Raw genomic sequence first — 14,561 nt, forward strand, 5'->3', positions numbered from 1 at the left:
GGCAAGATTTTTTTTATAGGAATTTTTGAAGTGGAGCAGTCGTGGTAAAGCTATTTGCGCTGGCATTGCTCACAATTGAACAACAGTTTGGGTTTAATAAGACAGATGCAAATGGGATGCCTTTAATTCCCATTTGCGTCTATTTTATAAAACCCAAACAGTTGTTCCATTGTGAGCAATCCTTTTTGCCTTGAAGTCTACCTGTTATGTGCCTCTGTTCTTGTCACTAAAAACCGATTTTCCTATTGTAAACTAAACCCCTTCCCTGAGCTGCTTGTCATTGTAACCCCAGTATAAACGAATGTCCATTTTCCACCGCATTTTCCCTTTGCATTTGCTTTCTCTCAAAACCGATTTTCCCACTTCCTTTCTATTTTTGCCTGTTGTGCTGATTAGTATTTTCAAAACTTTCCCTATCTCCTAGTGTAAGCAATACACATTTCCTTCTATTCTGTCCCCTAGCAGTTGTGAGTAAGAATCAAAATCCCATTCTGCCATTTTGCTCCAAAAACGGGTTTTCACTTTCTTTGCTGGCTTCCCATCTGGGGGTGGTGGGCGTTACCACAAATCCGATTTTCTCTCTCTATTCCTACTCCTTGTCACTGCCTTCCATTCAAAGGAATCAAGTCTAATTGATGTTTGGGGGAGTGTTGCAGGGGGGAGTGTTTAACTGTTGGTGCTATCATTTTGTGATAAATTATTCTTTTTCTGTTCTGCCAAAAAGGAAGTAACTGTGATAGCATATTTTAACAGTGTTGTTTTGTAGAGATTATTGCATTTTGTGTTTCCACAACATTGGTGGCTGTGAAATTGTTTGATTTTCCTTTTTCATTAAATAATAAATTAATAAAATATATTATTAATACACTACAGCCTGGTTCCTAGTCCATTGTGACACATTGTGCGAGACGGGTTGGAGACTGGTTGGAGGCCTACTCAAAAAAGAATCCGTAGCATTTTATTGTATGCCACATTCATTGTCGGGGAAGGAGTCCCGGGCTGGAGTGTGCCGTGTAATAAAACCATGACACACCTGGAGCGCTTTACATAGGAGGACGACTAGATAAAAGAGACATTATTTCGGAACGCTCCACCTACTTGAAGGGGAAACATTTGGGATAGCCAGGGTCAAAGCATGATCATCAACGGGAGAATGGCGTCCAGATCAGTGTGTGCAAAACGCAAATAGCCCATTAAGGGAATCTGCATGCACAATTTCATGTGCACCTACAAATGCAAGTGTATCTTGATTCACAAAGAAATAGTAAGCTATTTGCTCCCGTAGTAATTAGAACATTTGAATCAATCGTAAGTCTGGATTGCAGCCCAGAAAAATCTGGCCAAATTAAAGTGCCCTGAAAGTGCTTCAGTTCCCCAATGTTTGACACAACATTCAGGGAAATAGTAGGCTTTCGCACACGCAAAGTGCACATGCTAAATGTGGAATTCATTGCAAATTGCTTTTGCAAGTGCAAATCTGCATAGAGCACTTTATTGAGGGCCTGAAGACCATTCAAATGGCAGTGGTGCACGGTATAAATCAACATGACATTAACACATATGCCAATTAAATCTCTTTCAGAATTGGCACGATTGAGGAGAGTGATGGTTGATGTGATGGGGTGATGCAGATTTTTTCCAGCTTTTGCAAGAGCAATCAAGCTTTCAACACTGCAACCTTTGCAAGCTTGGTGCCAAGATCAATCCCACAAAACTATAGACTTCTGGCTCTTTTCAGAATTGCACATAACCTGCTTCCTGGGGGCTCCTCCTAGAGGTCACTGCTTGGGTCTTCATGCATTACTCAATGAGGAGCTCAGTAACACTGTAACCTCGTCAACTGAGGGTCTGAACGTAGAGGCAATGCTTGCTACAGGGTTTGCTCCCAGGTTTACTTCATGAGATAAGGACTGGTAATTGCAAAAGCTACTGCATAGGCTGTGATGTGAATGTTTGCTCATCTTGAATTTCTTTTTGGCCAGTTGCTTCGTGACTAAATTCAGAAACTCCTGCCTGTGTCAAAGCTGTGTCCTGAACTTGCAGAGGGCAACTGTGAGATCACACACACTTAGGAAATAGAGCCCGGCTGCCAATCAGCTCACTTGAGTGCATTCTCCAACTGTCCTATGCTTGGGCTGTCCCAATTCAATGGGTTGGGGGCTTGAGAGTGTGACACACTAGCCTGCCACACCCAGTGATAGGGCACTGATTACATTCTACAGAAGTCATCTGCACCTGAGCAGAAAAGCAGAAAAAGAGGTTGATTAAAAAGTATTGTATTGTGTTGCATTGTAGTCGTCATTTATATAGCACCCTTTCCCCATTTGTATGGCCACAATGTGTTGCAATGCCCTCTGTGACCACAGTTCATGTGTGGGAGGTTCTAAGAGTTGGATTAGAGATGCATGTGTGCATTTTGCCAGGTTAGGACTTAGGTGGTTGGCTAGGCTCCAATAAGCAGCCCAGGGTTCAGACACGTGGCCGGGTGCTGTTGGTTTAGGATAGAACTCTAGTGCTGGAGAATCGATGTGTTCCCAGCTAGACTGAAATTGTTTGTAGGTTGTTGCTGCATACTAATGGTAGAGGTGTTGAGGTACGTCAGGGGTTTCAATGTGGATGTCTATGTGTGCTGCTAGACTTGAATAGCATAGCCATAGCTGCATTCTAGAGTGGTTGGATGGGTGGCCATGCCTACCGCCTGTGTGCACAGACCTGGTGCAAAGTTATACATCCCGTAAGCTTAAATGGAGTTTGGCTTGAATGTCCTTTTTTCATGGTACAATGTGATTGGCTGGTCTTGCTGATCTTGTTAGTCGTGGTCTCCCTGGAATTAAATTCTGAGCAGTGGGAGAGGGTCCCAGAGGGAGGGGGTGATGTACGGTCATCTGTCAGTGGGGGTTCCTGGGGGAGGATGATGAATTGTCACGGTGTGCCCCTGTGAATGCAGCCGGCATCCGTGGGGTATTGGAGGAAAGGAGTGATGTAGTGTTTGAGTCAGTGTTTCTGTGCGCCTATCGTCAGTACAGAATGTGGGAGGATTTCAAGAGGGAGAAGGGTAGAGCTAGGTTTTGAGGGGTTTTCTGAATGCCAAGTGATTGTCAATATTGCGGATGTGCAGTGGTAGAGAGTTGCAGATGAGCGGAGCTTGGACGGCAAAGGAGGATCCGCCCAGTCTGGTGGAGTTGTAATGTGGCACTAGGAGAAATGCTGTGCCAGATCGGAGCATACTTGAGGGTAGTACTGGGTGACCTTGTCTTGGAGAAATTCTGGGCAATTGATGTGGATGGCCCATTGAGTGATGTACATGGCTTTAAAAGCAGTGTGCCGACCAATAGGGAGCCAATGGAGGACTCTTAGAGTAGGGCTGATGTGTTCTCTGGGAGATAGGTTAATGAGCAGGCGGCCGCAGTATTTTGGATTCTTTGCAGTTTCCTTAGATGAAATGCGGGTGCACCTTGGAAAAGACAGTTTGCATAGTCTAGGTGGCAGAGGACGATGGAGATGATGGAAGAGAAACATTGAGGATATGGGAGGTATGGAAAGCTACACCTCAGGATGCATAGATGGGAGAAGCAGGTTCTGGATACTGAGTTGATGTGTTGGGAGAGGGATAGATTTATGTCCAGTGTGCATCTGAGGTTTTGTTACCGAGGTGGAGGTTGCTGGTGGGGGGCCTAGGGATTGAGGCCAGGGAATATGTTGGGGAAGGAGAACTGTTTTCCCACACACCAGGATTTCCGTTTTCCCAGGATTGAGGATGAGGTGGTTGGTCGTCATCCAGTTTTCAATATCTGAGAAGCATGATGACAGATCAGGACGGTTGGAACCTGGTGATTTGGGGATATTAAGGATGATCTGTGTGTTGTCTGCGTAGTTGTAGCAAGTGAGATTGTGGGAGCGGATGAGTGCAGGGAGTGAGTTAACATAGATGTTGAAGGGAAGGGGATAGGGATGCTTCTTGTGGGAACCCTTTTGTTACTGGTCCTAGGGTGGAGGTGAACAGTTGGAGGATCATGATTTGTAAGTGATTAGAGATGAAAGAGGAGATCCAAGAAAGGTCAGTGTTTTTGATTCCTAATGAGAGTAGCCTGCCTAGGAGGATGGTGTGGTTTATGATATGTAAGGCTGTAGAGAGGTCAAGGAGGATCAGTACAGCGCAACCTTCTACATCAGTTGTTCTTTTAAGGTCATCCCAGATGGACACAAGGGAGGACTTCATTCCTCAAGTGGTTTGAATCCAGATTGGGCAGGATCCAGGAGGTAGTTGGCTTCCATGAAAAGCCTGAGTTGCTTGTATGCTGTGCGGTCCATGAGTTTGACCAAGAAGCGGGTGTTGGAGATGGGCCGACAGTTCTGGGGGAGGAGTGGGTCGAGAGAGGGTTTTCTAAGGAGGGGTTTGATGTAGAAGGATTTTAAGGCTTCCAGAAAGGTTCACAATGTTAGGGTTTGGTTGAGGGTTGAGCGTGCGATACTGCCTGTACTGGTTGAGGCTAGGATGTTTTTGAGGAGGCTTGGTGGGCAGTGATCCTTAGGGGAACCTGATGGGCGGCTTTGTGCTATGAGCGAGAGGAACTCCTGGTGTGAGACTGGAGAGAAAGAGGTGAAGGTTTGTATCAAAAGGGGTTTAGCCGGGGGGTTGGGCTTTGGATGGGCAGGGGGTGGGCGCATGTTATCTAATTTAGAGATGCTGGTGGAGTGTCTGCCGATAGCGACATTGTGGAAGTGTTCTGATAAGGTGTCACATAGGGATTGGGAGTTGGGTGGGGAGGTTAGAACAACCCATAGAATTGAATTCAGAAATGATTCTATGCAGCTCCTTGCTCGGGTTGTGAGAGTTTAAGATTCTGTTCTCATATAATGCTTTATTGGTTTTCTGATTTCCAATCTATATGCTCTGGTAAGTTTTGCTAAGGCAGTTTTGTTCTGGGTGGTAGGGATGGTTCTCCGGGTCCATTCCAGTAGGTGCTTTAGGGTTTTTAGTGATTTGAGGTTGGTGGTGTGCCACCTTGGTTGGGTCCTGATCTCTGAGAGGGCTGTTTTGTTGGGGTGAGGGGTACGATGGCACTTGAGAGCCATAAATCGAAGAGTTTGATGGGGGGGGCCTTCATGGAAGGAGAGTGCTGGGAGTTAGGAGAGGAGGGAGTTGGCTAGATCTGGGGTTATAACGACTTTATTCCAGAGTGGAGTGAGAGATGTGGGGGTCAGTGGGGGTTGAGTTTTGCCTTTTTAAGCGGGCAATGTTTTTGAGTGGTGCAGAGAAGACTATTGCTGAATGATCTGTCCATGATAGGGGGCATAAAGGCAGTGTGGATATGATGTTTGTGGTGCCGAAGATCGCATTGAGGGTCCAGAGTGGGTGGGCATGGAGATGTGTTCTGTCAGGCTGAAGGCTTCTAGGTTGTCTGTGCGAGCTCGGGTCGAAGGGTTTGAAGGGGAGTCAAACCAGATGTTGAAGTCACCTAGGATTGTAAGTGTTGGATGCAGGCTGAGGTTGGTTATCAGAGCATCGCAGAGCATGTCTGCAAAGTTTTGTAGCCAGAGTGTCTGTAAATTAGTAGGAAGCTGTGGGAGGCAAAGGGTGAAATTTGAAGTTTTACCAGAAGGGATTCGAAGTCTGTGGTGTTGGCTGAGATGTCCTTAATTAGTAGTGGGAATTGGTGGTTGTGTAGTATTGCAAGTGCTCCACCCCTTCACGATCTGTTCTGAACAGTAAGCTTGTAGCCGGGTGGGAAGGCCTCATGTGGTATGGGCTCATAATGGTCAGCAAACCAGGTCTCTGTAATGAAAAGGATGACTGGGTTTTCTTCTATGAGAAGGTCAAAGATGTGGATTTTGTTTTTAGAGACTGACCTGGCATTGATGAGGATGCACAAGAATTGTTGGGGTGTGCTTGCAGGTGCTGGACTGGTCGGGTTGGGAATTGTAGGAGGAGTGGGAGTGGAGGGGGTAGGTGGCGGGGTATGGGAGAAAGAGTGGCCAGGGGAGGGAGCTGGTTGAGGTGGGATGGGGAGAGGGGTAGATGGGGGAATATATGGGTGGAGGGCATGGCGATTGTGGAGGAGGGCCTGGGGGATGGGCCAAGTGGGGAATAGGGTTAGGACTGGGTTGGTTGGGGGGGCTGGGGCCCTATAGGGAGGTGGCAGGGTTTTGAATCTGGGATGGAGAACAGGTGATGATAGGTGGGGCCAGAGGTGGCCTAGGGCTGGGCCTTGCCTTGGCTTCTGGGCTGCCCATGGGGCGTGGAGGAGAGTGGGGAGGGCTGTGGAGGTTGATGTTTTGGCCAGGGTTGCTCTTGCTGTGCTAAGGGAAGGGAAGCATGAGTTGGGGCAGGGGCACTATGTTGTTCATAGGGTAAAATATTCTTCTGCGATCAACAAAAGCAAGATGTATTTGGATTCCCCTAGCTTTCCTCTTTTCAAAACTGCTTGGGGTTCCCACCTTTCCTTGGTGGTTATGATGCAAGAGCCCTCAAATCATATGTTTGCCACAAGCCCATATATGCTGTTCACTGAGCATTTCCATGGTAGCAGTTTAGCCCTTCCCCTTTGGCCCAGGCCAGAGAACCCACAGATGTGAGGTACCATTTTTATCGGGACCTGTGGCAACGTGATGAGGTAGGTCATGCACTGTTTGCAGAGCATTTCAGATAAGTAGTATGTGACATTTTGCAACATGAATTGGGAGCTAAATGACAATTTTAATGATAAACCTCCATACAGATGGACATGAAGCAAGCTAAGAGATTTAAATGCTGGACGCATCTGACACAATGTCTGCTTCGATGGCCAATCTGGCAGTACAATTCTGTAAAATCTGATGCAAGAATTGGCACTTCTGAAAAACACACTTACAGAATCTACCAAACAACGGCCACACCACACATTGGCGCAACAAAAACAGCAACAATACTCGGTTCCAACAGTTGACCAAATCAACCCAACCAAAAAGGAGTGCCCACCAATTTCTCAGTGATGATCAACGTGACCTAGGGAAGAAAGGAAAATACAAACTAATTCCCTGAGCCACTTACTCATTATCAGAGAGGTGTGTGCTTTAGCCCCTTGAAGCATCTCTTGTGCTAGATGGAATTACCAATAAAGATCTCAGACCAAATAACCAGACAGACATGAGGAATATGGCAAAGTACTACTTTATTCTCAATTTAATAAAGCCGAGTAAAGTGGCGACCAACGGGCTGATGCCTGCACACTCGCAAACAAACTTGATTATACAGAGATTTTATACCCAATATGCGTTGTCTATGATGTCATCCTACGTGGCAAACTGTAAAACCGATAGAGGGATTGGATTAGGAGAACCATATCTACTTACACAACATATAAGGGTTAGTACATCATTGGCTGCCCCTTGTCTGTAAGGCACCAAAGAAAATGGCAGCAGATTGGTCTATGCAATATTGTATGTTAGGTTGCCCCATAGACTCTTTGATTGGTTGGCATTCCCAACCAACCTTGGACTTTCGGCTTGTTAGAAGCACATACGCGAAACAAAACCCAGGTGCTTACATCATGTCAGATTACTTCCCAACTTTTTTAATTAATCCATCATCTCACATTGGTCCGGCCACAAGCCAATGTTTCTTGTCTGTAGTGGACCTTGTAGCCTACTTTCTGTTGTGGAAAATTTAAGGGAGTGTAGCACATCACTATCTTCATCTAAAGCTTAATGAATAGCCGTTGTTTTCGACTTCTGCATCACGTGTGAAGAGACCACAAATGTGTACATTTCTACCTTCTATTTACAGCTATTTAATTCAATTATGCTGGGTGCTGTTGCTCCTCTTAGCCACTAGAGACCTGCTCACTCCATTTTGTATAGACTTTATACACTTTTAATTGTCCAATACTTGGCTCTTGCAAATGTTTTTTTCTTCATTAATCTAAAAGAATTATGTCTCACGTACATGGCTTATCCGTCAGCCTCCCCTTGTGCCTTGCAATTATTCCGTAAAAATAACATCCTTGATCCCAGGCCAACATAGACTCCTCTTTATTTTGCACACAAAGCAGCTTCTCCAACATATCCTGACTCTGCATCCCCGGTCTGTCTCTGAGGTAGCTGGGTTGAATCTGACACAAGCCAATGTCCATTTTCCCATGCTGGCCGTCCTAGCCATGTTATATTTTCCTCTATAGTAAGCTTCTAAATTTCTCATCTTCCTTGCGTTACCGCATATTTACAGTTATTGGTCAGCAAGTTACTTTATCTTCTTTGTATACATGATTACTTTTAGGTACATGTTGCTCTTGGTACTTCAGTTACATCGTTACTCCTTAAGTATTTTCATATTGTTTCAGTATATCTTCGATATCTCCTTTATGAAATCACTCTGTCCATGTCAGACTTCACTTAGTGTGCCGTGATGTCCAATGGTGTGGGCTGACATCCTTCCAAACAATATCCTTTCACTGTTTCAGTGCGAGGGTACATTCGGTATGGTTGCCTGAGTGCATATCACCTCTCATACACTCAATGTGGTATAAGGACAACACATGGGGTCCCATGTATAGCTATTTTGCTGCTATTCTGCTGACAGTAAGGGAGCGGGAACTAGTGTGAAAACATCCACCTGCTCCTATACAGGTGTGTCTTTCAAATCCTTTATAGGATGGAAAATGACAGTGCACATTCCTTGTGTCACCAATTTCTAAAATAGTGGGCCTTGTTTATCTCAAGAAGAAAAGAAAGAAAGACTGTCCCTCAAGAAATCTCAGATTTGCCAGCGCTATAAAACTCAGCAGAGCTACTCTTAAATACAGGACATTGTGCAGTAGACGCCTGGAAGATGTGGGCACCACCCAATACCCTAACTTCCTAATCTCCCTCAGAAATGAGGAAAACCATCTCAGGTTCAGGAAGCAACTCAAAACTTAATTTTTTATAACAATCATTTTATTCTTGACTGGTCTCGTTCTTCACCGTCCTCTCCTTTGCACTTTCTCCTGAAAAAGCCTTTTTTTCTGAACTCAGATTTCTGAGGATATCTAACTGACTGTATAGTCTTTCCACCTCTGTCCGGTGGTTTATCTGTTGCTAAAGCATCATTTCTCCTACTGACTCTTGACACTGGTGCACCTGACACCACTGAGAACTTGCCACAAAGTTCACTCTAAGCTATGGTAGTGCCACAATATGTACACAAAGTCTTTCTGCATCTTACACAGCTGACCATACTGCACTTACTCTTTCTTGAATTTCTGATATTTATACTAAATAGTTTCTTAACACAGGACATGCCTTAAGTTGATATTTTGAACGCCCTGAACTCCTTTCTTTATCTGTTTTGATGATATAGAATATGCCAAGAAATGTTAAGGATTAAATTCCCTCCTGTCACCTTAACGTCTTTCCCTGTCCATCCTCTGCCGATCCCACTTTCCTACTTGGGGTGCCACTCAGAGATTGTTCCTAAAAATGGGCCTCATATCAATTAACAATAAATAAACAGTTAAGTGACCAAATACTACAAGGACTTATCCATAGGTTTTCCCTAAAACGGGATGGCCATTAGGGTGAACCGTTCATAACACTTCTACGCAGAGTATGAACATTATTCATCTATCAAAAACCATTTACAGCATGAGCAAATACCGGGCACATGTGCGCATTGTCCTGATCACTGCAAGCCCACCCTGCTCTGGAGGAAGAGAAGTATGCTCCCTTGTTTCATGCAGAAATGAGCTTCTCAACTCGTGGTGTCAAAATCCAGACCTTCACCCAGTTTGGAGAACATTGAAAAGATGTGCCACAATGCGATGCACAGCACTGGACGGTGTGTCCATCTGGTTCTCGTTTGTTTTTGCTTTATATGTTACTGGCATACAATGCTCTGTAGCAGATGTTTGTGCTGTAATTGTCCAAAAATTCAATATGTGAAGGATAGATGGATACTTACGAATTAATTGGAATGCCGAAACGGACCAGCAAAAAACTCCAAAGCATCCAAAACACTGCAAACTCCTGAGACTAAACAGAAGAGACCACATCACACCAGTCCTGATAAGTCTAAACTGGCCCTCTGCATCGCTCACAACTGACTACACGGGCAAGGAGCTGAATTCCTCCAAGCCAACATCAACCCCACCAACCAGGAAGAAACCTAAGATCAAGCGACAACCTCCAAATTAAAAAATGAAACAATACAGAAAAAGGAAATTCTGAGGAACCTATTTCTCAACTCTAATTGCCAATTAAATTAGAATGACAGAAGACTACCTCACCCTCAAAAAACAACTGAACACCTGGCTATTCAACTCACAGGGATTAGCGTAAAATGGGCACTGCCACCAATATCACTGAGGACTCAAGATAATCCAATAACAGTATGGATTCTGGAACCAAAAATAAAATAAATACATTATACGCACCAAGTACCTTCTCAGCTCCTCGCTCCACTCCAGCATACCCCACACATACCTCACACGACCCAATCAGGCCCGTCTCACCTCACACAAACACACAACCCACATCCACCATGCAGCAAACAAACATCCCAGTCACTGTGCGTTGCCCTGCCGTACACAATAACCACAGAGCGCACAATCCAAACACACCTAGAAAGCAGACCTGCACAGAAGACACCAGTTTCTCCTGGTTCTCCAAGCACCAACCAAAAAACACAACCTCCATCCTATTCCCACTTCCCTCACTAACCTGCCCAACCCACTTTCTTACAGAACCACTAAATGGCGACACCCTTTACAGTAGTATGGGACTGTGTGAGTGTGCTGTGGAATAAACATCAGCACATGGTCAGCTGAGCAGAGAAGGTGCTGAGAGAGGGGAGGGAATGATAGGAGTTGAACGTGATTGGCAGTGACAAAGTGCATCTGCATGAAGTGCTTACAGACAGGGGGTTGCATACATGCAGGGGCATGGCCTTGAGAGAACACCAGGGAAAACCCAGCGTAAGATTGGAAAGGTATCCAGTTACAGACTAGAGACCTTTTCGGGGGTTCTAAATATGGGGTTCCCTGCTTTGCTACGGAGGGGAAGCAGCCCCACAGAAAGCCTCTGCCAGAGGCCAGATTAGTGTGAAGTGGCGTGTGTTTCCAGGTGCCAGCTTGCTAAGAGGGGGGAAAGAGAGGTCACCCGAGATCTTGGATGCTCGTGGGCCTCTGCACGCCCTGGGGTTCACAGGGGACTGGCCAGATCAGAAATGACTGACAAAGCAGGAAGGACTTAGAATGGTCCTTCCCTCCCTTCCCCAAGCAAATGGCCTACACCGCTGCAGAGCAAACCACGTGACCAGAGAACAAGGCAAGGTTATTGCTCAGTTCCCACCATGCCACATCTTCTATGAGCCTCCAGTGATAAAATAAACAACCACATCGTCTTCCTTCAAAATATTCTCTGAAGGATGTAGGCGACACGCTGTGTTTTGATCTAACTGACACCACGGGCCTCATTACCACCCTGGCGTTAACCATGGCGCTATAAGTGCCATGGTTAACGCCGGTAATTTACCGGATTCGCCATGGTGACATGGGGAATTACCGCCCCATTCTGAGGTTGGTGGGGCGGTAATTCCCCATGTACCATTGGCCCTTCCCCATTCCCATTTTTGCCCCATAGTGCTCAATGGGAATGGGGAAGGCGGTAATTATGGTTCCGCAAAATGCGGTACCGTAATCACCTTCAAGGTCCCTTTGCGGGTCCTTAACTTAACGGCTGGTACAGGCCAGCCGTTAAGGTCGGGACCCGCAAAGAGACCTCGTAATCAGGCGTTAAGGGATTACCAGTACCGGTACCCTTACCGGTACCGGTAATCCCTTAATGCCGGGGTCGTAATGAGGGCCCACATCTTTTAGAAGTGAAATCCCCCTGCTTTGGCAGGGGTCCTATGCCCAGGGACAGAAACCCCTCTACTGGTACTTTATGGGTCTCGACAGCATGCAGAATATGAATGCAAGCTTACTGAGTTCACAAACTCCCACTAGGAACCTATTGCATAAATGTTCACACTGCAGTAATTATGAAATATGCGAACAATTACAATTGGGAGAACTTGTTTTTCTTTTTGCCCTTCTTATGTCTCCAGGACAATGCATGTTTGACCTGAGATACTTTGCCAGACAATACTGCCCAGATGGAGGCACTGCCATATTATATTCATGCACCATGGTGGGACAGGGCGAGAAAAAGATCACTCGTGTTTTTATGTGTTAGGTAGATGAGGGTGAGGGCCCCCCTAAAGCATGTAAGTAGGTGTGTCTGATCAGACAAAGTCACAGCACACTTTGCTTCCACATTGATCATGTGTCATGACTGGGATTCTCTGTACCCAGGTGTTTTAGTCGAGGGATCTACCACATACTTCTGTAGGTAATGGATAAAGAGGTAGTTGCAATTATAAGCTCATGCTTTCATTAAGCTCTTCGCCCAGTGTCCAGTCGCAGTTGCCAAAACGTCAATTCTGGCAGTGGTTTTGATGATGGGAATTGTAGTCTCTCAGGGAGGGGACTGGAACAAATAATCCAATCACAAAATGTATCAAAAAGCCAATAAATCAAAAGCACTAAAGTGGATCGATTTCCCCCGCTAACATATATATTTGCACCCAGGGAAAGGCACTCAGCCAATCAGGTGGCTGGAAATACAGGCGAGAATGCTCAGTGTACTGCCCGCAGTTTTCAGCCACCCGATGCTCTTTCCCGGTTGGTGCCATCTTGATTCTGGGGAGACACGAGTGAGCCTCTCCCTGTTGCCGCAGCATGTCCCCATCGTCCCCAACCCACTTACCTACTGGACCGTAGCATTGTGCCCTGGGTCCAGATCTCCTCCCATCCGCGGTCACCATGAAATAAGTCCCTTTTCCGATAGTGGCAGCCATCTTATTTTGTTATTATTTGAGCAATATGCACGGAGCCCACATCACATTAACAAAAACAATAATAAACTATTTGCAACCGGGCAAACCCTGGGGGGCAATCGCTATCCCCTTCTTGTTGAAGGCAGACATGGCAGGTAACGGTGCACAGCCCTTCCCGAGTCCCTCCCTTCTCTCGAACCTGCCTAGGCTCAGACCGGTGGCCTGTTACCGACCATATCCACCCCCGACGTGGGGGTCATTGCTATAACGAACTCTGGTGTCTGAAAAGTGTCTTCATCTCAATGGACAATAGACCAAGGAATAGGAAAAGTTCCACGATGGAACAAGAAATGTAAGTTCCAAAATACCAGTATCTAATGCTTCTCCATTATAATTAACACACCGAAGTACATGCATAGCTCTAAACTCACATGCTTTTGGCAGGTGGCACTCGCCATGAAAATAGTGTTATCACCCGCCAAGCCCCGAACCAGCCCATATAATTCAATGGGCTCTCACCCGCCCAAAAATCATCTGCTTTCAACTGCCCAGGGGGACTAAAAGGTTGAGAGGTATGTACATGACACTATTGAGGCCCATGGGCATGCGACGTGGTATACAAGCATTTTTAATAAATAAATAAATAAATATATATTCACTGCTGAAAGAAGAAAAGAAAAGCATATCCGGGCACGGTGCATGCAATTCTTTCCATCCTTACCTAAGACGGTAAGTCCGATGACCCCGATGTGTCTAGTGCCCATGTCTGGAAAGTTGTTGACCAAGCACTGGTACGTCCCTGTGTCTGCGAGCTGTGTATTGTTGATGTAGATGGAGGCCCGGATGCTTGGCATTGTCGTCTCAAACCCAACCCGCCCATGAAACTGAGGTGCGCCGCTGGCTATCTGCCCACCTTGGTAAATGAGAACCTAGAAGACAGGGACAAGGGGAGAGTTGAAGCAGATTCAGAAGAAGAGCATTCCCAGACGCAGTGTGGAAAGCGTGACTCAAAGTCAGGCGCGATGGAGGCGCTCACCTGCACTGGCTGATTGGCATTGGACAGCGGCGCCACTGTCCAGATGATGTTGAGGTTTGTGAGGGCAGCACTAGTGATGAAGTTACAGTGCAAGACTGCAGTATCGCCCCGGGCCACCTGAACGCTGCTTGAGCCCACGGACACTTCCAGTGAGTTTACGAGACCTGTTAAGCAAGAAAATAAATATATAAATTAAGGGGACACTATACCATCATACATTCAGATCATAGGAGAGAAGCTGAAAATGGTGAGAAGATACAACTTTGCCAAAATATTTCTAGTTGTTTACCAAATCGCTACCAACACAGAAGAAATGTTTACATAGTCTGAGAAAATACTTGCCCCAATATTTACATGTTCTAAGAAAATACTTGCCCCCAAAAGGCACGTTAGATTGTCTGCAGCCTGGGCTCAGAGAACCATTTATGGATAGAGTTGGTGATGGTAAGTACAAAGAGTTAACTCTGCTCTACAGATAATCCGAAAAAAGTTTGTAATGCTATTCCAGGGAGAATTTATATGGGTGCGAAAAGCCCTACTAGAACCTTTGGCAAAATCTAACTTAATCTTGATTCAACAACTTTTTGTTGTACGTGCAACCGTTTTAGTTGTCAAATTAAACATTCCAATGCGCGTTGGCATTCTTTAGAAAGTTCTGTAGTTTCTTAAAATGTTAACGAGGTTTTCACGTTT

The 14,561-nt window shown here is 45.6% G+C and overlaps 1 protein-coding gene across 1 annotated transcript in view; it reads right to left on the reverse strand.

The window, feature by feature from the left end:
• The window catches only part of IGSF11 (immunoglobulin superfamily member 11), a 696,308-nt gene that overhangs the window by 46,787 nt on the left and 634,960 nt on the right, over positions 1-14,561 (reverse strand). Inside the window, exons 2-3 of the mRNA XM_069635918.1 lie at positions 13,869-14,032; positions 13,554-13,761 (exon numbers count right to left, since the gene is read on the reverse strand). Coding sequence (XP_069492019.1) covers positions 13,554-13,761; positions 13,869-14,032 — 372 coding nt within the window. The remainder of the gene's footprint in view (positions 1-13,553; positions 13,762-13,868; positions 14,033-14,561) is intronic.

The sequence above is a fragment of the Ambystoma mexicanum genome, chromosome 7p (genome assembly GCF_040938575.1).
Source record: "Ambystoma mexicanum isolate Mex_15411 chromosome 7p, UKY_AmexF1_1, whole genome shotgun sequence".
Taxonomy (NCBI): Eukaryota; Metazoa; Chordata; class Amphibia; order Caudata; family Ambystomatidae; genus Ambystoma; species Ambystoma mexicanum.